The sequence below is a fragment of the Arachis hypogaea genome, chromosome 12, assembly GCF_003086295.3.
Source record: "Arachis hypogaea cultivar Tifrunner chromosome 12, arahy.Tifrunner.gnm2.J5K5, whole genome shotgun sequence".
NCBI lineage: Eukaryota > Viridiplantae > Streptophyta > Magnoliopsida > Fabales > Fabaceae > Arachis > Arachis hypogaea.
Genome location: NC_092047.1, coordinates 66,192,926 through 66,217,178, shown reverse-complemented (window position 1 = coordinate 66,217,178; position 24,253 = coordinate 66,192,926). Strand labels below are relative to the sequence as shown.

Below are 24,253 nucleotides of genomic sequence, written 5' to 3'. Positions count from 1 at the left end.
GTTAGTTTTCCAGATTTTTGGAGATCTTTAAGAAACTCCAAATCAGCATCCCTTTTGCTGAAGTATTAGAGTAAATGCCACTCTATGCCAAGTTCCTAAAAGAGCTCATGACAAAGAAAAAAAACTGGAGAGAGAAGGAAACTGCAGTGCTCACAGAAGAATGCAGTGCCATTATACAAAAGAAACTTCCCCAAAAGATGAAAGATCCTAGGAGCTTTCAAATCCCCTGCATCATAGGAGATATTAGCATTGAAAAAGCATTGTGTGATCTGGGAGCTAGCATCAACCTTATGTCCTTGGCCATGATGAAGAGAATGAGAATTGAAGAAGCCAAACCAACAAGAATGGCACTTCAACTAGCTGATAGGACATTCAAGTTTCCCCATGGAGTAGTAGAAGACTTGTTGGTTAAAGTGGGAGAGTTCATCTTCCCAGCTGATTTTGTTGTGCAAAAGGGAGAGTTGTTCCTAAAACTGCATGAGGAAAAGATGGTGTTCAATGTTTTCACTGCAATGAGCTACCCCAAGGAATCCATTGGAGAATGTATGATGATGGACACAATGGAAAAGTTGGTTCAAAGAGTCGTAGAAGAAGATCAATGTGAAGAAGCAATGGAGCAAGATCATCAAACATCATGTGGTAAACTACCACAAGAAATCATAGAAGGCTCAATCATGCTAGACAAGGCAAACAAAGAGAAGATGGAGGCACCAAAGTTGGAGTTGAAAATCTTACCCCCAAGCTTAAAGTATGCTTACTTGGGAAGCAACAACACATATTCAGTAATCATCAACTCAATCTTGAGTCAAGAACAAGAAGAAAAGCTCATCAATGTGTTGAGGCATCACAAGGATGCTATAGGGTGGACACTTTCAGACTTTAAGGGGATTAGCCCTTCAATGTGCATGCATAAAATCCTTCTTAAGGAGGATGCCAAGCCCTCAATACAGCCACAATGAAGATTAAATCAAACAATAAAGGAAGTGGTGCAAAAAGAAGTGCCGAAGTTATGGCAAGCAAGGGTAATTTACCCCATCTTAGACAGCCCTTGGGTGAGCCCTGTTCAAGTAGTCCCCAAGAAGGGAGGAATCACAGTTGTGCCAAATGAAAGAAATGAATTGATACTAACAAGAACAGTGACTGGATGGCACATGTGTATAAATTACAAAAAGCTCAATGAAGCCATAAGGAAGAATCATTTCCCTCTACCATTCATGGACCAAATATTGGAGAGGCTTGCTAGACATGAGTACTATTATTTCTTGGATGGATACTCAGGCTACAATCATATTGTAGTGGACCCTAAAGAACAAGAGAAGACTTCTTTCACTTGTCCTTATGGTGTTTTTGCATATAGATGCATGCCCTTTGGTTTGTGCAATGCACCTATGACGTGACGCCCAAAATGCATATAGGTTAGGAACTTGGTTATCCAAAATGGAATTAGCGTTGTAAGTATAGTCCTAACCCAACAAGTTGGCCATCAATCAAATTAGAAACTCACAAGATGTTTCACAATTCAAAACTAATTCAAAACCGAGAGTATTTGACTCTCGAGTCATCTCCCAAGGAGTACTTTAGAACAATGAGTGTGCAAGTCCGATTGTAGTGATCAAAGGGTTGTCAATGAAGAAATGAACATATAAAGCATTAAAAGAACATGCAAAATTGTAGTGATTGAACTAATGAAGAAATTAAAGAACCAACTATGTAATATAAACAAGTAAAGAGTCTTGGCTTGGAGTGAGCTAAGGGTCCTTTCCTTGTTGGACCACAACTATGACAATTATGATGGATTAATCTCACTTGATCAACCCTCACATTGGAAAGTAAGTTAAATTAGCATAAGTGTTCTCAACCCATAAATCCTAAATTGCTTGCTAATTGCTTTAGCAACAAAATAGCCTTAGTGGGAACAACAACAATTAACAATCCAAGAATTGAAACTAAATGTTAGATATTCCAACTCTAGAAACCCAATTGCTCACTTTACCCAAGCCAAGAACCAAAAATTTAGCCTAAAACCATGTTTGAAATTTTGTCAAACACTTGGTGGGCAAAAACCTTAAACATAGAGAAAATGAGAAAAGGCTTGAAACTAAAAGTAACAATTGATCTCAATGAACAAGAATAACACAAGAAAAGCATGAAACAAACATCAAACATCAAATTCATCAACAAGAAATTAAAATTGCAAGAGAGAAGCAAAATTGAACGATAACTTGAATTAGAAGAAAGAGTAAAGACAATGTAACTATAAAGAGTAATAACAAGAGAATACTTACAACGAAAGCTAGCAAAATCCAAGATCAAAAATGGAAATGGAACTTGAATGTAAAACCCTAATATAAACCCTAATAGAGTTGATGAAAAAACTTAGAGAAAAACTAACTAAAAGCTTCCTACTATTACTCCTAAAACTATACTAATGATATGCTATGTTATGTTCCTCATTTTCCTTCCAATATGAGCTAGAAGACTTCAGAAATGGGCCTCTAAAGCCCCCAAATCGCGAGTCACGTGCCATTTTAATGAAGCCATGTGCGGATACCTGTGCGGACGCACAGATGCGTGCGTCCGCACACCTTGTGAAAAATCTAGTCCTGTGTGTACGCACAAGTAGCCGTGTACACGCACACTAGGTGATGCTTAAATGGAAGCGCGACGCACTCGAGGCAATCCACGCGCTCTCATTGGGCAGCTGTGCATACGCACAAGTAGCCGTGCACACGCACACGTCTCTGAGCTCATCTCCTTTGTTTCTTCATGTTTCCTCCACTTTGCATGCTCTCCTTCCATTTTCTCCAACCCATTCCTACCTTATACACCTGGAATCACTCACAAACAACATCAAGGCATCGAATGGAAGGCAAACAGAATAAAAATAGATTAAATTAAGCACAAAAGAGCATATTTTCATAATCAAGCACAATTTGGAAGGAAAGTTCAAAAGCATGCTATTCAAGGTAATAAGTGCAAGTTTATATGATGAAAATCCATTCAATTCTAACAAAAAATCATCATCAAATATGGATTCATCAATTCTCTCACACTTAAACACTAGCATGTCCTCATGCTAAACATACGCAAAGGAGATATATGAAAGGGAAAATGACTTATGCTATATACTACTTAAATGCATGCAACTATCCTAAGACTAATCATCAATATGTACTATGATGAGAGTTGGTAGAAACAAACCATGAAATTCCAATCCATCACAAGAAACTATAGGGCTAATGCAAAGAGTTCACTCACTAAGATCAATGTCCAAAGAATTGAATTGAAGTTATCAAAACCATCCAATTAAACAACTTGCAAGAAGGTGCGATATGAGGCGTAAGAACATAGATTTGAGTGATCAAACCCCTCACCGGATGTGTATCCACTCAATTCACTCAGTGTTTAGGGTTTAACCACTCAATTCTCCTTTTATCATGCTTTTCAAAGATTTGCAAGTCATCTAACAATCAACTAGTATTTAATGCATGAATAACAAATATCATGAGGTCTTTAGAGGAATGTAATGGGGCTAGGGTTAGGCAGGCTGAAATATGGTTAAGTGGACTTAAAAAATTAGTTCTTTGATTAGCTTGAGTGTCCACCTAATCCTACATCACCTATGTACACATAATAATACAACCTTTTTACTCATTTTCTTTTTTTTTCTATCTCACTTCACTCATGCATTTTCTTTTCAAACATGGCATATGCATCCTTTATTTACACTTTTTATTCATACTTTGTCATGCACAAGTTTTTTTTATGACTATGAATGCATATGTTTTAATTAGTGAAATGCATGAGCATTACCTAATTGCCCAAAAAGTTTTGCACAAAGAGTTCATGCCTGTATCACCAATGCTTCCCAAAATTCTCCCACACTTAGAATTTACACACTAATCCACCCAAGCTAATCAAAGAGTAATTCAGGGACATCAATGGATTTTCGCTTAAGGGGAGTAATGTGCTATCATTAGAACAAAAATGGGAATCATAGGCTCAAAGGGGTTCACAAAGGTGAATGCAAGAGTTGCCCATATAGGTTAGTGAGTTTATCATCAAAGATGGCCTCAATCATGCTAAATGTATCCAAACACAAATACAGGATATAAAGAATCATGCAAATCAATGAGCACAATCAAAAAGGAGTATAATCACACACAAGAACAACATTATGGTTGAAAAGTGCAACCATCTATTAAAGCTCAAATCTCACAAGGTATGTTGTTCTAGCTCGTTTCCATGTTCTACAAACAAAATACTCTAAGCAAGTTGGTAAACACAATTTTTCTTCAATTCAATCAATGGTATGCCCCTAAAAAGGTTTCATGGAAATTTCTTGGTGTTTCACCAACTTATTTGTTCTATCATGCAACATGCAAATATTAACTACTAAATATCCATAAACGATAAAGAAATATTTACAGCAAACTAAACAAGATGCAATATAAATAAAGCTACTCAAAATGGAGAAAAAGTACTACAAGAAACATTGCAAAGTGTCTTTAAGAGGGAAATTTTTTACCCCCTTGAAGTCATCGATCCTCCCCCACACTTAATTTGTGCACGGTCCTCCGTGCATGCTCACGATCTGGGAGGATGAAGAGGGGCCACCTTCAGCTGGTGGACTCAGGAGTGGGATGGTCAACTGCATCATGCTCTTCCCCAACTAGCTCGGATGAATCTCTAGGAATCGGGATGGGGTCTCTTCCTTCTAGTTTTGTCACTATCCACTCAAAACGTTTGTGCTCCAAATACTCCATATGGTGGATATCATGCAAGATATCTCGGAATAGATCCGGAAGAGGTCGGAAAAAGGGTAAAGCAGTTGATGAAGTTGGTAGAGTTGATAGTAGTGCTATGGGTGTCTTCCTCTCCGAGGGTGTAATGTTTGTTGATCATTCCAAATCTCCCCTCGGAATGAACTTGTTGCCTCTAGAAATCCAAAACATAATGTCCATTGGTCGCCTCTCTACCCCCGCTGCGTTTGCTAAGCGCATCACCATCAACGAAAATGGAATGTTGATATTCTTCTTCTCAACCAATTTCCAAATCGATTTGCGCAGTAAATTCAATATGGCTATATGTTTCCCTTGCATAATAGCCCAAAGTAGCAAAGAAGTTCTAAATCTCACATGGGTAGTGTGGGTGCTCGGGATGATGTAGTCCGCCACAATCTAATACCATATACGAGCTTCAGCATTCAAATCAGAGTATGCAATACTAGTGGGAACAGAATTCCTCCCATTACTATACTCCCAAAATGCACCAGGACGGCCTATTTTCTCAAGAATGGGAGTCAGAGATACTCTTCCTTTGAAGACATCCACCTTTATCTTGGAATATTCATCTTTCTCAAGTGGAATGTGGAGGATGTTCAGAATAGCTTCTAGAGTTTGATTGGATGTATCCAACATCTTTCCTCGAAGGAAGACTGACTTCGCTTCCCAAGCTTGGTAGTTCGCATAAAATTCCCACACCATAGTCTCATTGACTTCAATAGGTTCTCGCTCGAGAACTTCCAATGAAGCGAGGCAATCCTTTGGTGAATAGTCACCTTGTATTGGCTTGGAACCTCCAACGGCCGCTCCCAATGGATTGTACACTTCTCATTAGCCTCATATTGAGAGTCGGCTCTCCGGTTAACCAAGGTATCCAGTCTATGACCTTGGCGATTCCGCCAAATATCAGGAGAGTGGGTGGTAGTTTGCTCAACCAGCGCAGTAACCGGTGCCTTACCCTTCTTCCTCATCCTGAAAATACAAAGAAAAGAATTTCGAGATCATAGGGCAACAATTAAGTAAAATCAATTAGGAAGCACTAACAATGTTAAAAGAGCTTATAGCAGTAGTGTGATTTACAAAAAAAAACACGGTGTGTATATTCCAATGTTGTGCGCGGTTGGAACACACACACCGGCCGGATATCACGACAATCACACCCTTGAGACAATTCACAGTTCAAAGCTTCACGATTTGGTGCTCAAGTTGCAAATATAAAATAGAGAAATGCAAACAACTTCAAGCAAGCACCAAAAGGGAATTGTCCATTGTTCATCCTAAAGAAGTAGTACTCACACATACAATGTTCTTAATTGGAAGTCCAAAAGATATTTGATCAAGATATCATCAAAAGTTGAACATTCGTAGAGTGGTTACTCAATTTAAATTCCAAGATGGACAATGAAACTTAGATTACACCAACACAATGCATTTACAACCAAAATTTCACATCAATAAACAAGGAAATGCATTGGTGATTTCAATTTTCTACCATCAAAAGTCATAAAAGAAGTTGCACCATTCATACAATATGCCTACAAGAAATAAATTGAACACATATGATGGCCAAGTCATATGAATCAAACAAAATGTTTATTGAGGCATTTCATCGAACATGTGGTATGCAATGTGTAAGTTCATTACAATTAAGCTCAAATTTGATCATAACCAACCCAACAATCAAGCAACAACACTTTGCAATACAAAGAAACAACAAAGAAAGCAGCTAATTAAATCTAAGCAACATAAAAGAAATTAAAGCAATTGCAACAATATTAACATAAATAGAAAGGAAAAGCAAGAACCTAAGATGTAAAGGTTGAAAAGAACAAGAACTAGGGAAGAACAATGGAACTCTTTATAGCCACTGTAAAATCACGGCGTTTGGGTTCGCCGGAAAAAGAAGCACCGGAACAAAGAACTCACCGGTGGTCGATAGATAAAAGAGAAGCGAAAGAAAGAAAGAAAAGAGAAGAGGAGTAAGAGAAAGAGAGAGAACAGTCGCCGGCGGTGGGCTGACGGCGGCCGTGGCCGATGGCAGGGACCGGCGGAGCTGGGTAGAGGAGAGAGAGAGAGAGCAGCTATGAAGAAAAGAAGAAAAGAGAGGAGCTGCCTCTCAACAGGGCAGGTTACCCTGTTAATGCCCAGAACGCGATGTGTGCGGGCGCACAGGGGCCTGTGCGGACGCACAGAGATGAAAACTTAGAAGGGGTGCGAACGCATACAGCGTGCGATCGCTGCAACAAGAGAGGTTGCATAAATACGTGCGGACGCATAAAGACGTGCAACCACACAGATAGGTTCTTTTTACACTTGAGGACAGAATCATGTGTGCGTGCGCACACAGGTCCGTGCGCACGCACAAGGGCCAAAAATGGGGGAGGTTGAGCACGCGCACAAGCTGTTCCCTTGCTCCCACCAAAGGGGTCTACAATTGGTGTGCTGGCGCACATGTCTGTGCGGCCGCACAGATGAAGTATGAGAGGGGATGTGTGCGTACGCACGTAGCTGTGCACATGCACAAGTCAGAGAAAACAGGGCAGCGTGCATGCACAAGCTGTACTGGCGCTGCGACCAGAGGGCATATTAAGTCGTGTGCAGACGCACAGGTGTGTGCGTCCGCACAGATGGCGAAAAACACAGTTTTGTGCGCACGCACAGCTTGTTGCGTATACACAGATGCCCTGTTTCAGAAAATTCTTTTCTCTTCAAAACTAAGGTTCCTATCCTTAGCATATCAACATACCAACCCCAAATCATTCAAACAAGCACAATTTCATGGTCCACAAGTAATTTAACTTATTCAACTCAAAATCATCAAACCAAACCTAAGCTACTCATTATATCATAAGAAAGTAAATAATTCAAAAGGCTATAAACAAGAGATAAAATTGGGACAAAGTTACCATGATGGGGTGTCTTCCACCGAGCACTTTGGTTTAGAGTCCTAAGTTGGACTTGCATGGCTTCATTTGTCACTTGGAAACTTCACCAGGGAGGAAAATCTCCAACTCCTTGGCATTCTTGGGTTGAGTGTGATAAAGCTTCACCCTATGACCATTAACTCTAAACTTAACTCCATTGGTAGGGTGAATCACTTCCACCACCCCATAAGGCTTGACATCTACCACTCTAAACGGCCCGTCCCATCTTGATCTCAATTTTCCGGGCATCAATCGCAATCTTGAATTATACACAAGCACCTCATCACCTATCTTGAAGTTCTTCCTCCTGATATTCTGGTCATGGAATGCCTTAGCTTTTTCCTTGTAGAACTGAGTGTTCTCATACGCTTCCAACCTAAGGCATTCTAATTCCTCCAATTGAGGCTTATGTTCCATTCCCGCCCCCTTTAAGTCCGGATTGCAATTCTTCACCGTCCAATAGGCTCTATGTTAGATTTCAACTGGAAGATGACAAGGCTTCCCAAAAACAATACGGAAGGGGCTCATCCCGATTGGGGTCTTGTAAGCGGTCCTATAGGCCCATAATGCATCTCCCAATCTAGAGCTCCAATCCTTCCTCTAGGGGTTAACCACTTTCTCTAAGATTCTTTTGATCTCCCTGTTGGATACTTCCGCTTGCCCTTTGGTTTGGGGGTGATAGGCTATAGAAACTTTGTGAATGACCCTATACTTTTTCATCAACGCCTCAATTTTTCTGTTACAAAAATGGGTTCCTTGGTCGCTCACGATTGCTCGTGGTGACCCAAATCTACAAATAATGTTATTCTTCAAGAATGAAGCAACGGTGTTAGCGTCATCACAACGGGTAGGAATTGCTTCCACCCATTTAGAGACGTAATCCACTGCTAACAATATGTACATGAACCCATTGGAATTTGGAAATGGCCTCATGAAGTCCATGCCCCAAACATCAAAAATCTCGCAAAAAATCATCGGTTATTGGGGCATCTCATCCCTTTGTGAGGTATTTCCAGATTTATGGCATTGATGACAAGATTTGCAAAATTGGTTGGCATCCCTAAATAAAGTAGGCCACCAGAATCCATAGTCTAAAACCTTCCTCGCTGTTCGTTGCGGGCCAAAATGACCCCCACTCTCAGATGAGTGGCAAAATCGAAGGATAGACTGGAACTCAGATTTCGGCACACATTTTCTAATTACTTGATCCACTCCACGCCTCCACAGATGAGGATCATCCCAAAGATAATACTTAGCATCGCTTCTCAATTTATCTTTTTGATGCTTTGAAAATTATGGGGGGAAAAACGCGAGCGACCAAGTAATTAGCTATCGGGGCAAACCAAGGGGTGCTTTGGGATATTGCTTGCAAGGTATCTAAGGGAAATGAGTCATTGATAGGAGTGGAATCCGGAGTTAAATGTTCTAGCCGACTCAAATGGTCCGCCACTAGATTTTGGGATCCACTTCTATCTTTGATCTCCAAGTCAAATTCTTGCAAAAGTAATATCCACCTAATGAGCCTAAGCTTTGACTCCTTCTTCTTTAGCTAATATTTCAATGTGGCATGGTCCGAATACACCACCACTTTAGAGCCTAGAAAATAAGGTCGAAACTTGTCTAGAGCAAAAACAATGGCTAAAAGCTCTTTTTCGGTGGTGGTGTAATTCGACTGAGCCGAATCCAAAGTTTTTGATGCATATGCTATAGTGTAGGGAGCGTGATTCGAGGCATCGCACATGATCTCAAAAGGTTGATTCCAATTTGGGCCTCGCACAATATGAGCTATGGTTAACGCTTTCTTCAACTTGTCAAAAGCCTCTTTGCAATCTTCACCGAAATGAAATTCTACATCCTTTTGTAGTAGGCGGGAGAGAGGTAAGGCGACTTTGCTAAAGTCCTTGATGAACCGACAATAAAAGCCTACATGACCAAGGAAGGAACGGATCTCCCTCACTGAGGAGGGCTAAGGTAAACTCGAAATGACATCGATCTTAGCCGGGTCGACGGAGATTCCGTCTTTAAAGACAATATGACCCAATACTATACCTTGCTTCACCATGAAGTGGCACTTTTCAAAATTCAAAACAAGGTTAGTATTGGTGCATCGCTCTAGTACCCTAGCTAAGTTCACTAAACAAGCATCAAAGGAGCTACCATACACACTGAAATCGTCCATGAAGACTTCCATACAATCTTCCAAAAGATCCGAGAAAACACTTGTCATGCATCTTTGAAACATTGCCGGTGCATTGCATAAGCCAAACGGCATTCTCTTATACGCAAATGTTCCAAAGGGGCAAGTAAAAGTAGTTTTCTCCTAATCCTCAAGAGCTATGTGAACTTGAAAGTACCCTGTGTATCCATCTAAAAAACAGTAATGGGCTTTACCTGCCAAGCGATCCAACATTTGGTCAATGAACGGCAACGGGTAGTGGTCCTTCCATGTTGCTTGATTCAGCCGGCGGTAATCAATGCACACTCGCCAAGTATTCTGGACTCGAGCGGCCACAAGCTCTCCACTCTCCGTCTTCACCATTGTTACCCCGGACTTCTTCGGTACTACTTGGACCGGACTTACCCATTCACTATCGGAAAATGGGGTAAATGATGTCTGCTTCTAAGAGGCGAGTTACTTCCTTCTTGACTACGTCAAAGATTGTAGGATTTAGCCGTCTTTGCGGTTGTCGGACCGGCTTAGCGCCTTTGATGACAAGTCATCTTATGCTAGTTTCACAAGCATTTTTCATTAGTTTCATTTGGTTTTATGCACTTTCTTGCATAATAAGTAAGTGGTTGGAGTGAAATTTCATGGTTATTTTGATTCAATCAAACATCATTTATTTTATACAAAATCATGAGATTTATGCAAGAATTAAGTGATTATTATGATTGATGCAAATTCTTGTGATTTTGGTGATACTTTGATTGCTTGTTTGATTGATTTTAGGTGAGGAAATGAAGAAAAGAAGAAGCCATATAGTATAGCGTTGCATTCAAATAATGAACGCCACACTCACTTGCGACGCGCACGCGTGCATGACGTGCACGCGTCAAGGATGGATTTTTGAAGATCCACGCGTACGCGTGCATGACGCGTACGCGTGGTAGTGTTTGGCGCTTATTTCAAAAGAGAGCGCTACGTTCACTTACTCAGCATTTTCGGGCACGTCCAAATTTGGAGGCAAAGTTTTGAAATCAACGCGCACGCGTGCATGACGCGCACGCGTCGATGGAGCACCTGGGATAAAGCACGCTCACGCGTGGCTGGCGCTAACGCCTGAATTGGATATTTTACCACCCACGCGCACGCGTGAAGGATGCGCACGCGTGGGCAGTGCTCACTAAACTAACGTAGCACTCACTAAGTTAACGCTATCAACGACGCATACTGGAGCTGAAGACTGATGGTGATGCGTACGCGTACATGACGCGTACGTGTCGATGAGGAAAATGTGCAAAAGGACGCGCACGCGTCAGTGACACGTACGCGTGGATGAATGAATGCTACGCTCACTTAGAGAACGCAACGTTCCCCTGGGAGCAGCAATCAGGAGCCATTTTGATCCACTTCTTCATAGGCCAAAAAGCCAACTCCAAGTACTGGATGCCACAATTGGAAAGTGTATAAATAGATAGGAATTTGATTTCATGGGGGGAGCTCTTTTTTAGTTTTGATTTTAGAATTTTAGAATTGAGATCAGATCTGAATTTTCCTTTCTGTTTTTGTTTTCTCTCTTCTGCAACCTTTTACTTTCTGTTTTTGGATCTGAGAACTTGGATTGGAGAATTCTTTTGAATTCCTTCAATTTGAGTCATCTTTTACTTTTCCTTTTTGTATTTTGAAGAACTGGAGATCTGATCTTAGCTTTCATTCCACTTTTATTTCATTTTGCAATTTCCTATTTTCTGTTTTGTTAAGAGAGCAAATGAGATCTAACTTTTCTTTCTGTTTTTATTATTCTTCTGAAATTGTCAACTTCTCTTTTAAGATTCTAGAATTGATCTAAGTTTTTATTCTGCTTTGATTCTTATGTTTTCATTTCTGTTTTGGTACTAAAATCCTAACTGATCTATTTTCTGAACTTCTTCATCTGAGCATTCTATAGTTACTGCAATTTACTTTTTCCAGTTCTGTTTTGATTTCCAACACCCAAATCCCTTTATTATTTATGCAATTTAAGTTTCCCAGTAGTTTAGATTCAGCAATTTACATTACTTGCACTTTAAGTTTCAGTTATTTACTTTTCTTGCAATTTAAGTTTCAGCTCTTTTAATTTCTTGCACTTTAAGTTTTTGTAATTTTACTTCCTCTGCATTTAAGATTCTGAAATTTTCCTTTCTGCTCTTTAGTTTACTTGCAATTTCACTTCTGTTAACCAAATTTCACTCAAATTATCAACTATTCGCTTAACTAAATTTGTCACCAAACTAAAGTTGCTCAATCCATCAATCCCTGTGGGATCGACCTCACTCCTGTGAGTTATTACTACTTGATGCGACCCGGTACACTTGCCGGTGAGTTTGTGTGGAATCGGTTTTCCCTCATCAGCCTTCTTCCAAGAAAATCCTATGGAGGCACACTTGAGGACTTATTCCCACAATGTCACTTAGGCTCCATCTAATCGCCTTCTTATACTTCTGGATAACTTCAAGGAGTTGTTGCCCTTCTTGATTGGAGAGATCGGTTGCCACTATCACCGAAAATTTATGTTCCTCATCAAGGAACGCATATTTAACATGAGGTGGTAGTGGCTTCAAATATTCCCTTGCTTCTTGGTGGGGTAACTTATCCTCTTGGCTGTGGAGACTTGGTGCGTCATTTTCATTTTTTTCATCCTCAAGGTCTCCTGCTTGTGAGCTCTCTTCATCACTTAAACCTTTTTGAAGCTCATGGTGGCTATCTACCTCAAGTCTGTCCTCTCTCCCATCTTCAATGAAATTATCGCCCCATCAATAGATTCCTCCTTCGGAAGAGCGGGTTGAGGGTTTATCTCATTAAGCGGCTCACTTCCTTCCAGAATTATAGCATCAATGCTAGATTTTGGGGTTGATGGGTGTGACAAGGGTGGAGGAGCAAGGTTACTAGGGGTGGAATAAAAGGGGTGCTAGACGTGACAAAGCCTCGGCAAGAGTTGCCATGTAATTCTCTTGTTTCCTTTGAAATTCCCTTTGCTCTTGAATGAGGGCTTGAAACTAGGCTCTCCATAAGGGAAGTTAATGGGAATAGGATGGTGGTGGAAGCTAGGTTGTCCCAAGTGAGGTGGTTTGTAGATGGGTGGAGAGGGAATTGGTGGTGGAAAAGGTAAAGGAGCTTGAGGGTATGATGGTTGCATCTCATGTCGAGGGCATGGAGCATGAGCATATGGATGGGCAAAGTTGTAGTGAGGACGTGTTCCACTAGGTGTGAGAGGTTGATAGACATTAAGATCGTAGGGCCCTTGCAACGGTCCTTGTTGCCAAGAGCTGATTGCTTGTGACCCTTCCTCGAATTGACATCCCACACCTTGAGGTGAACCAACGTCGGAATTGCTACCCCCTACAACATGATAACAACTGATGCCAGGGCATTTTGGCCCGTTTTACTGACCTTTTCTTTACTGTTTTAGGGTAGTTTCATGCATTTTCTTAGGAAATAAGCAAGTTTTGGGTAAATTTTCACTTACATCTTGATTTAAGCATACATTGTACACTTTACATGATTTCATGAGAATTTTGCATGAATTATATGACAAATTGAATGATGCATGTCTCATGACTTGGATTAGAACTTTGATGCACTTTATTGCTTGACTTCAGGACAAAGGAAGCAAGGAAGAACCATGTTAGCAGCCACGTTAGTCTAACTAACGTGACCACCAACGTGGAATGGGAGCTAGCTTGTAACGTTAATGAGAAAAGTAATCGCCAATAACGCCCTCGAAGCCATCATAGCCCACGTTAAGAGTCGCGTTAACTAAGTTAACGTGAACTCTAACGTGGAAGAAAGAAAATGGAGCCAACGTTAGTGACACTTACCTTTGTCACTAACGTTGGACCAAGCTCATAAGTGGCCACGTTAAGAGCCACGTTAACTCAGTTAACATGGACTCTAATGTTGGGAAGCAAAAGAGAAGCCAACGTTAGTGACACTCACCTTTGTCACTAATGTTGGCCAAGCCACAATGAGCCACGTTAACTCCCACGTTAACTTAGTTAACGTGGAAGCTAACGTGGAGAAAGCATGTGATCGCCAACGTTAGTGACACTTACCTTTGTCACTAACGTTGGGGTGAACCCACACAAGCCACTATGAGCAACGTTAACTCCCATGTTAATTTAGTTAACGTGGAAGCTAACGTAGACAAGAGAGATGATGAGCCAACGTTAGTGACACTCACCTTTGTCACTAACGTTGGAGATGGCTAGCATTACTACGTTAGAAGCCACGTTAACCTAGTTAACGTGGACTCTAACGTGGGAAGTAGGGGCACATTGGAATGTTAGTGACAAAGGTAAGTGTCACTAACGTTCTCGAAGAATTGGCAAGCCTACGTTAAGAGCCACGTTAACTAAGTTAACGTGAACTCTAACGTAGGGGGAAGGGAAGTCTCTCAACGTTATTGGAAAAGGTGAGTTCCAATAACGTGTGCAAAGGATCAAGAGGCAACGTTAGTGGTCACGTTGGTGCCACTAACGTTGAAGTTAACGTGGATTATCCCTGGGTGAGGAACGTTAGTGAAAAAGGTAATTGCCACTAACGTTCTCGAACCCACACTCTCACTTAACATTAACGCCACTAATGTCCTAAGCTAAAGACCCTTCCTACTTCACACTTTCTCTCTGCAAGAAAAGCTAAGCCCACTGCAGAAGATAACTACTTCAAACTCAAGATGCATACGGCTCTGGTTGCTGGTTAGGCCGGTTCGATGGCTCTATATGAATTAGCAGTTTTTGATCCCTCTGATCCTGTTCTTGACCCAATGTGGAGACAGGGTATGTTTGTTATACCCTTCATGACTCGTTTAGGAATAACCAATTCGTGGGGCGGTTGGAGTATCACAGGAGGTACTACGCCGAATCCGGGTATTTGGAGTTATGAAGGTGTGGCTAGAGCACATATTGTGTTTTCGGGCTTGTGCTTTTTGGCGGCTATCTGGCATTGGGTCTATTGGGATCTAGAAATCTTTTGTGATGAACGTACAGGCAAACCCTCTTTGGATTTGCCAAAAATCTTTGGAATTCATTTATTTCTTACAGGGGTGGCTTGTTTTGGTTTTGGTGCATTTCATGTAACAGGATTGTTTGGTCCTGGGATATGGGTGTCTGATCCTTATGGCCTAACCGGAAGGGTTCTATCCGTAAATCCCGCATGGGGTGTAGAAGGTTTTGATCCTTATCCAAGACTTGAAGAATCAACTAGAAGATGAGAAGAGTAGTATATATAGGGGTAGTTTTGAATTAAAAAAAAAGCTTTTTGGGTGGATGGAAAATTGAGAACTACTCTCTGTATAATTTACTTTCTCTGCACTTCTAGTTCTAGTTTTTTCTGATGTATTCTCCATCTTTATTTTTCATTTCCAGAGCTATGAACAACTAAACCCCTTTCATTGGGTTAGGGAGCTCTGTTGTAATTTGATGGATCAATACTAATTTTCATTACTCTTCTTCTATCTTTTCTCTTGATTTTACTGGAAAGCTTTCAATCTTCATCCCATTGGGTAGTTATCTTGGATCTCTTCTGAACCTTGGAAGAGGAATGAAGAGATCATGCTAGAAATGCTTTCTCATGTTGGACCAAATTGGGTTTGGTTGGGTATGGTGACTATAATCCTACCAACACTTGATTTGGGAATGCATGTGGTATAATCAGTGACCATACTTCATCTTTTCTCATGAGCAATTGACCAAGGAATTGGCTATTGATCAAGATTTGAGAGATTGAATTACCAAGGAATTGGAATTCGATCACTTAAGATTGCCAAGGAGATCAATGAATACATTGATTGAGGAAGAGATGAAAATGAACTTAATCCGGAGAACGCAATATCTCCTAAGCCCAATGAATTCCCATTTCTGATCTTACCCATTCTCTTTAATTTCTGCAATTTACTTTTATGAGCATCTTCTCCATTCCCATTTAAGATTCTGCAATTTACTTTCCGCTATTTACATTCAGCTCTTTATTTCCAGCAATTTACATTTTCTGCTATTTACTTTCCCGCCATTTAATTTCCTGCAACTCTCAAACCAAATTCTGCTTCGCTCAACTAAAACATTCCTCTAATTAAAGTTGCTTGACCAATCAATCCCTGTGGGATTCGACCTCACTCTATTGTGAGTTTTTACTTAACGACAATTCGGTACACTTGCCAAAGGAAAATTGTTGAGAGACAAGTTTCCGTGCTATCAACAACTAGACTCCAAGCCAAAAGAGTGATAGTTCATGATGAATAGGAAAAATAGAACGCAATGATATCAACAAAAACAATGAACAAATGAGTATATATGTTCTAATTATATCCACTCGTCTAGGGCTAAACAAACAAAAAGTGTTAGTTGCTAACAATACTAAGATAGAGGCGCCTCCTACCAATTAGTGAGAGGACCAGACTAGAGTCAGCCATTTGAGATTATGTGTGATGCCTCCAACCATGCAGTAGGAGCAGCGCTGGCTCAGCGCGAAGGTAAGGATCCTTTCGTAATTGCTTATGCTTCTAAGACCTTAGACGCTGCTCAGTCTAATTACACCACCACTGAAAAAGAGCTTCTGGCTATTGTTTTTACTCTAGATAAATTCCGAGCCTATTTACTTGGTACTAAGGTGGTAGTGTACTCAGACCATGCAGCTCTAAAATATTTATTAGCTAAAAAGGAGTCCAAACCAAGGTTAATACGTTGGATATTGTTGCTACAAGAATTTGATTTAGAAATTAAGGATAGGAGTGGTAACCAGAATTTGGTGGCAGACCACTTGAGTCGCCTTGAGCACATTAAAACTGACTCCACTCCTATCAATGATGCTTTTCTATTTGATGGCTTGCACGCAGTATCTGAAATAGTTCCTTGGTATGCACCTGTAGCTAATTATCTAGTTAGCCATACTTTCCCTCCTAATTTTACTAAGCATGAAAGAGACAAGCTGAAAAGCGAGTCTAAATATTATATATGGGATGACCTATATTTATGGAGGTGTGGTGCTGAAAAAGTAATTAGAAGGTGTGTGTCCCAATCAGAATTCCAGTCCATTTTAGAGGCCTGCCACTTTTCTGAGAGTGGAGGACATTTTGGCCCTCAAAGAACAGTTAGAAAAATCTTAGACTGTGGATTCTGGTGGCCTACTCTTTTTAAAGATGCTACTACCTTTTGTAAATCTTGTCCCCCATACCAAAGGTTTGGTAATATATCCAAGAGGGATGAGATGCCCCAACAGATTATGCTTTTCTGTGAAATTTTTTATGTTTGGGCCATTGACTTCATGGGTCCATTTCCAAACTCTAGTGGTTATCTTTATATACTGTTAGCTATAGATTATGTTTCTAAATGGGTGGAAGCAATTCCTACCCGCACTCATGATGCTAACACTGTTATCTCCTTTGTTAGAAAATATATTATCTATCGCTTTAGATCACCACGAGCAATTATGAGTGATCAAGGCACTCACTTTTGTAACAGGAGACTAGCAGGACTACTAAAGAAGCATGGGATCGTTCACAATGTTGCAACAGCTTACCATCCCCAGACCAATGGGCAAGCAGAGGTGTCTAACAGGAAAATAAAGCCTCATACGAAGGACTGGAGCACCAGACTTGTTGATGTGCTCTGGGCGTACCGGACAGTGTACAAGACACCCATTGGGATGAGTCTCTTCCGCTTAGTGTACGAAAAGGCTTGCCACCTTCCAGTAGAGGTGGAACACAAGGCTTTCTGGGCTGTGCGGGAGTGCAACATGGGATTTGAGAAAGCTGGTGCTGAAAGGAAGCTGCAACTGGCAGAACTGGAGACCCTTCGACTCGAAACTTATGAAAACTCCGTATTATAAAAAAAGAAGGTGAAGGCTGTGCATGACAAGCTGATAAACCCCAATTTTGTGGTTTATCTTGTGCTTAATTTGGGGGATTTTATCACCTTTTCTCACATTTATTCAATGAAATAGCATGCTTTTGCAATTCTCCCTTGATTTGTGCTTAAATATGAAAACATGCTTTTTAGGCCCTTAAATTGGTGATTTTAATTCACTTTAATTCCATTCGATGCCTTGATATGTTTGTTGAGTAATTTCAGGTTCATAAGGCAAGTATTGGATGGAAGAAGTGAGGAGAAAAGCATGCAAAGTGGGAGAATTCATGAAGAAATGAAGGAACCGCAAAGCTGTCAAACCCGACCTCTTCGCACTCAATTAACCATAACTTGAGCTACAGAGATCCAAATGAAGTGGTTCTAGTTGAGTTGGAAAGCTAACATCTGGGGCTACAAAATGACATAAAATTTTCCATAGTTGCTTCGCGTTTAAGGGAGCACACGCGCACTGTACGAGTGCCCACCGAGGGAGCAGCATGATTCATTAAAGTGAAATCGTGGCCAGCGATTTGTAGAGCATTTTGGGCCCAACCCAACTTATTTCTAATGTTATTTCATGCAGAATTCAAGCTTGGGCAAAGGGGGAGCAATTGTTTATAGTATAGCATCATGTAGGTTAGCTTCTAGAGAGAGAAGCTCTCTCTTCTCTCTAGAATTAGGGTTCTTAGGCTTAATTCCATCTTAGATCTAGGTTTTGATTATTATTCTCATCTTGTTTCTTCAATAATTTCATGCTTCTACACTTTGATTCTCTTAGTTTTCTTGTTAATTTTCCTTTTATTCTCTCTTTTATGTTCATGGATGCTCATGTTGAATTTAGATCTCTTTTAATGAAATTTAATGTTTGATGTCTTATAATTGTTGATTTGAGTTGTTGATTTACTTTCTTGCAATTGGTAGTTGGTAGATTTATTATTCTTGTATTTTTTACTATGCTTTCCTTTTATACCTTCCAAGTGTTTGACAAAATGTTTGGTTGGGCTTTAGAGTAGATTTTGAGCATTCTTGGCTTGGGAAGAGTAATTGGGCAATCTTGAGTCATGAATACCCAATTTACATTAGTGATCTAGAGTTGTTAGTTAATATCATTTCCAATGACGCTAATCTCTTGCTAATTCAATTAGTGAGTTGATTAGGATTTTTGAATTGAGATTAACTAGTCTTGTTTGACTTTCTCTAATGGAAGATAACTTATACCTTCTTCCAACATTGGGGATGACGAAATAAGATAAATTCTTGTTAAGTATTGTTATGTTTAATGACTAGGATAGAAAGCCTATGATCTCAAACCTTTCCATGAATGTCTCTCTTTATTAATTGCTTTCTTTAATTGCTCTCTTTACTTTTCTTGTCATTTATTTTATTGCCCCTTTTATCAACCAAACCCCTTTGTTCCTTCATAGCCAATAATTGAGTACTTCATTGCAATTCTTTGTGAGATGACCCGAGGTTTAAATACTTCAGTTAATTTTTATTGGGGTTTGTACTTGTGACAAAACCGAAATTTAATTTGATGTGAGAGTTGTTTGTTAGTTTGGAGCTGTGCTTACAATGAAGTTCTTCTTTCTATAAGAGAAATTCCTAACCAACACGATTCTTGCTATCAAATTAATGGCACCGTTGCCGGGGAGTTGCAATGGTGTTACATTATTGGCTATTGTGAATATGTGAATATGTTTGCCTTTTGTTTGTTTGTTAGTTTTTATTAGGTTTAGGACTTTGTTCTCATTTTTGTTAGTTTTTATTTTTATTTGCTTCTATGAATTCTCACCGCTTTGGCTATGAGTTTGGTTCAAATTATGTTGTAGGGAATATAAGCTTCAAGGGGGATGTGCATCAAGGATTTGGGAATCAAAGATGGGAGGAGCCTCAAGGGATTGATCAACCTTATTGGCAACAACCCCCTCCGATTTCTTATGGGTATAATTCTAATCCTAATGCATATCAATCTAATGGATGTGGTGACCCTTATTGTGATTGTCAACAACCACCACCACATGCCTATGAACCACCTCCTCAACATGACTTTGAACCACCTTACTCACAAGTCCCCTACCACCAAACACCTCATTATGACCCTAATTCTTATCCACCATACCAACCACCTTATGAACCATATGAACCACACATGGAACCACTACCATTCCAACATAATTACTCTCAAGAACCACCTCAATGTACACCACCTCCATACTCTTACCAAGATGAACCAACTTCCAATTCTGAAACTTTTCTCCCAAACAATGAACCTTCTTTTTCCACACCACCTCTAATGGATGATTCTCTGCAAGATTGTGTTAGTTCTTACATTCGAAAGCAAGAAGAGAACCAAAAGGAGTTCAAGGAGTTAGAAGCCAAGATAGCTACCATAGCGGAAGCCGTTAGCAATATGGTCTCCTCCCAACTAAGCCTAAGCAACCAAGGCACTCCCATTGACGAATGTGGAAAAGCAATTAAGGAGCATAGTGAGGGAGTGAGTTTAGAGCTTCAAGGTGAATAAGAGGGGTTAAAGCAAGAATTGTCACAAGGGGAGGAAGTTAAGACAATTGAGAAGGAAGGAGTGGTTGAAAACATAGGAGATGTCGGAAGTCCATGGGAATGTAGCATTATAGAGCCCTCTTTCAAGAAGCTTGATATTGATGTTGAGGAGGGTGTACAACCTCCAAGGCATATCATGCTGGAAAACCTTGAAGAGGTTAACCAAGAGATGGATTCAATCATTGAAGAATTCTTATGTACAATTGAATCCTTCCCCATTGGGCTTGACATAGAGGGTAAGGAAAAAGATACCTCACCTCCCATACCCTTGGTAAGCAATGAAGAAGAGATTGAATTGGAAGGAAGTGACCAAAAGGAAGAGGTTGAGCAAAAAGTAATCTCTATCATCGAAGATGCGTCCACACCAACCAATGTGTCTTTTACTCCCTCATTGTGTTATGAAATTGATGACAAGGAGGATAATGCACAACCTCTAACACATGGTTTGAGCAATGAAGTGTGTATAGAAGAAATTGGTGAGCAAGAAATTGAAATTGAAGAAGCTTGCAAAGAGATGGAAGTTACAAGGGAAAAGCACAAAGGAATGGGTGTCACATTGGCTAAGTGTGGGGAGGTTTCCCTTCCTAAGTCACTATCATCCAACACAACATTCAAGTGGGTAAAATTTCTATCCCTAAGCTTCACTTTCTCACTTGAATATGGTTTGATTGAAAATAATGGTCAACTTAAAGCTCTTTGTCGAGTTAAGAGTAGGAGAGAGTTGTGTAGTGGTTGGACACATCACTCTAAGTTCATGATGGTTGCATGTTCGAAGTTGAAGAACAATGGTTGGTGTAGAACCAAATTGCATGGGTTTAGGAGAATGTTTGGATGCTTAATTGAGAATTCTAAGGTCATGCCACCCAATTGTAATCATGATGATCAATTTGAAGATGGGTGTCAAAACAAAGTGTGGGATCCCGGATCGCACAAGGAGAATCAAATTTGGGAGCCCATGGCTTGTGTGGAACTCCATCAAGGCTTGGAGTTATCATCTTTGAAGACTAAAGCTTATTGGAGATTCAAGCATTGGTGGATGTTCAAGGATAGCTTCAAGCACAAGCCACCTTAAGAGGAGCTCCCCATAAGTCCAACTTAAGGACAATAAACAAAAGTGCTAGGTGGGAGACACCCCACCATGGTAAATTCTTTTCATTTTTTCCCTTTTGTACATATTGGTAATTAGTTTAATTTCATGTTTTGTTGAGTTTGTTGAGTATAATTGGTAGTTTAGTAGGTTAAATAAGGTTTCATGGTGTTTTGGTAGCTGTTTGGAGGTTTAGAATGCTTGGATTGGTGCAAAAAACATAGAAAAATTTGGAAAAACAGAGCACCATCCACGCGTACGCACACTACACGCGTACGCGTGCATTAAGCATTTTCACCCCTCCACACATTGACCCGAGAGTTGCGCCTACACTGCGCCAGCACCAAGCCTGAGGCACAAACTGACCCGCGCGTACGCGTCCTTAATTCTGATTGCGCAATGCGCACGCACGCACACTGTGCACGCGCGCGCCGATAGCGCCACCTGCCCTCCTGGTACATGTTCCAGAGAGTTAGGCCAACCTTGGGCTGACAATGTGTCCCGCGCATAATCTCACCCACGCGTGCGCGCACCTGGCGCGTACGCGCCCTTCGGCCAAACTGCGCATCGGCGCGTGGGCGTGCATGACACATCCGCATCACAAAAAAAAGAGTTTTTTTTCCCATCTTCCATTTTCTTTTGTCCATTGCATTCGCATACTTTTATTCTTTGCATTTTTATTTTGTTTTTATAGCTTGTTTTTACCTTCTTTTTTTAGCTTCTTATTTGAATAATGGTGTTGAATTTTCTTACTCAATTATTGAGAATTTCTTAGTTAATCTTGGTGCTTCTTGACTTGTTTGATATTGTTAGGTGATAAAACTTTTAAATCAATGCTTAATCTTGTATGACTCTTATATTCTTTGTGCATTGATATGAACTTGCATGTCTTTCATGACCCACTCTGTCTAGTCGAACTTGATGCTTTTGAGTGCTCTTCATGTTTTGACTTTACTCTCGCATCAAGTGTTAGTTAATATGCCTTAGCTGATATTATTTTCTCACTCACATGTTGTAGCTACCATGTAGTGAGAACCTTACTCTTATTTGGCATTAGCCCTCGCCTATGTTCTATTTGCTTTGATATCTTTGTTGTAGGCTTAATTTTCTTTTTTTTTTCTTTTCTTTTAGGTTGGCCACCGAAAGAGGAAAAGGAAAAGCTTCTAAATGGGGCAACAAACAAGTCCTTCCGCACAACCTTTTGGAGAAACTCATCAATTGTAGCAACCCGTCCACTTTACTCTTCTTTGCATGCATCGAGGACGGTGCAAATCTTTAAGTGTGGGGAGGTCGTCTGACCGATCTCCATGGGTAAAAATTTCTTTCTTTCAACACCAATTCTTGATTTCCTTTGCTAGTTAGTTGTTGCATTGCATGATAGGTTGCATGACTAGTTAGAATTTGTACACATTTCACCATTTCTTTTTATGTTAGGACTACTTGGTTAGGGTGATGATTCTTTTCCAAGAAAAATTGTTTTAGGGCACCCTACCAATTCAAAAAAATTTTTGTGTGAACTTGCTTGAAGAATTTATTTTGGAACATGGTTTTTGAGCTAAGAACACAAGTATGTGAGTTTTGAGCCAAATGGTGTGGTTACATCCTATAACCATTTATTTTCATTCTTGTGTGCACTATTCCCTTTCTATGATTGTAATCTTTGATTTGTTTGATTTTATATGTCCATTATTCCATGCATACATGCATTTATATGATTGAGGCCATCATTTCATATAGCTCACTTACCCAAATAGCCCACCTTTCATCAACCATTGTTAGCCAATTTGAGCCTATTTAATCCCTTTTGTTCTTAATCTTAACACATCACTATCCCTAAGTGAAAAAATAATAAATGTCCTTAATTTGGATCTTTGATTAGCTTAGGCTAGTGAGGGTGTGTATCATTTGGGTATGGGAAACTTGGGACATTGGTTGAGGTAAAAGTGTAATTTTTTTTTGTTGAAAATATTGGGAATTGGGTATATATTCATGCACTATATGTAAAACCATATGCATTAATACGTTTGTATATACTTTAAAAAATGATAAAGAAAAAGAAAAAGAACATATATATATATATATAGAGAGAGAGAAAAAGAAATAAAAGGGGGACAAAAATGCCCCAAAGTAAAGTTCAATAAAAATCAATGCATATGGAGTGTGAATTAAAAAGAATGCATGAGTATGTGAAAAAGTGAGAATCATGGGTAGCTAGGTCATGTATTAGAAATGTATAGGTTGTTATATGTGTTAGGAGAGAGCTTAGGCTAATCAAAGATTCAAATTTCAAGCTCACTTGACCATATACATCCCTACCTTTACCCTAGCCCCACTACAACCTATGAATAAGTCTTCATGATGAATGTATGCATGCATTGAATAATTGTTTATTATTAGATGAAAAACAAATCATGGAAAGCATGATTAGAAGAGAATTGAGTGATCAACCCTATACACTTGAGCGATTAGAGCGGATACACTTCCGGTGAGGGTTCGATGCTCAATTCCTTGTTCCCGGCTTTCATGAGCTTTTCTTCTTGCAAGTCTACTTGTACTTCATTTTGATATTTGAATTGGTAGGATTCATGAGTCATCATACTACTTAACCCTACATGTGCATATGTGTTCTTGGAAATTGATTTACTTTTGACCAAGTAGGTAGAATCATTTTGCATTTAGTTGCATTCATATAGATAGGTGCATGTCGTTTATTTGCATTGAATAAATGTTCATACCCCTTTTCTTGTCCTTCTTTATTCTTAGCATGAGGACATGCTTGGTTTAAGTGTGGAGAGATTTGATAAACCCCAATTTTGTGGTTTATCTTATGCTTAATTTGGGGGATTTTATCATCTTTTCTC

At 39.9% G+C, this 24,253-nt stretch overlaps 1 protein-coding gene across 1 annotated transcript; it reads left to right on the top strand.

Annotated features, from left to right (window-relative positions):
• The first annotated feature begins 74 nt into the window (after nucleotides 1-74).
• On the top strand, nucleotides 75-959 carry LOC112730089 (uncharacterized). The gene has a single exon (XM_025780200.1). The coding sequence runs from the start codon at nucleotides 75-77 to the stop codon at nucleotides 957-959; it is 885 nt and encodes a 294-aa protein (XP_025635985.1).
• The last annotated feature ends 23,294 nt before the right edge of the window (nucleotides 960-24,253 follow it).

Bases quoted from the DNA above. Each gene is read 5' to 3' on its own strand.
- LOC112730089 (XM_025780200.1), top strand. From the start codon at position 75: ATGCCACTCTATGCCAAGTTCCTAAAAGAGCTCATGACAAAGAAAAAA.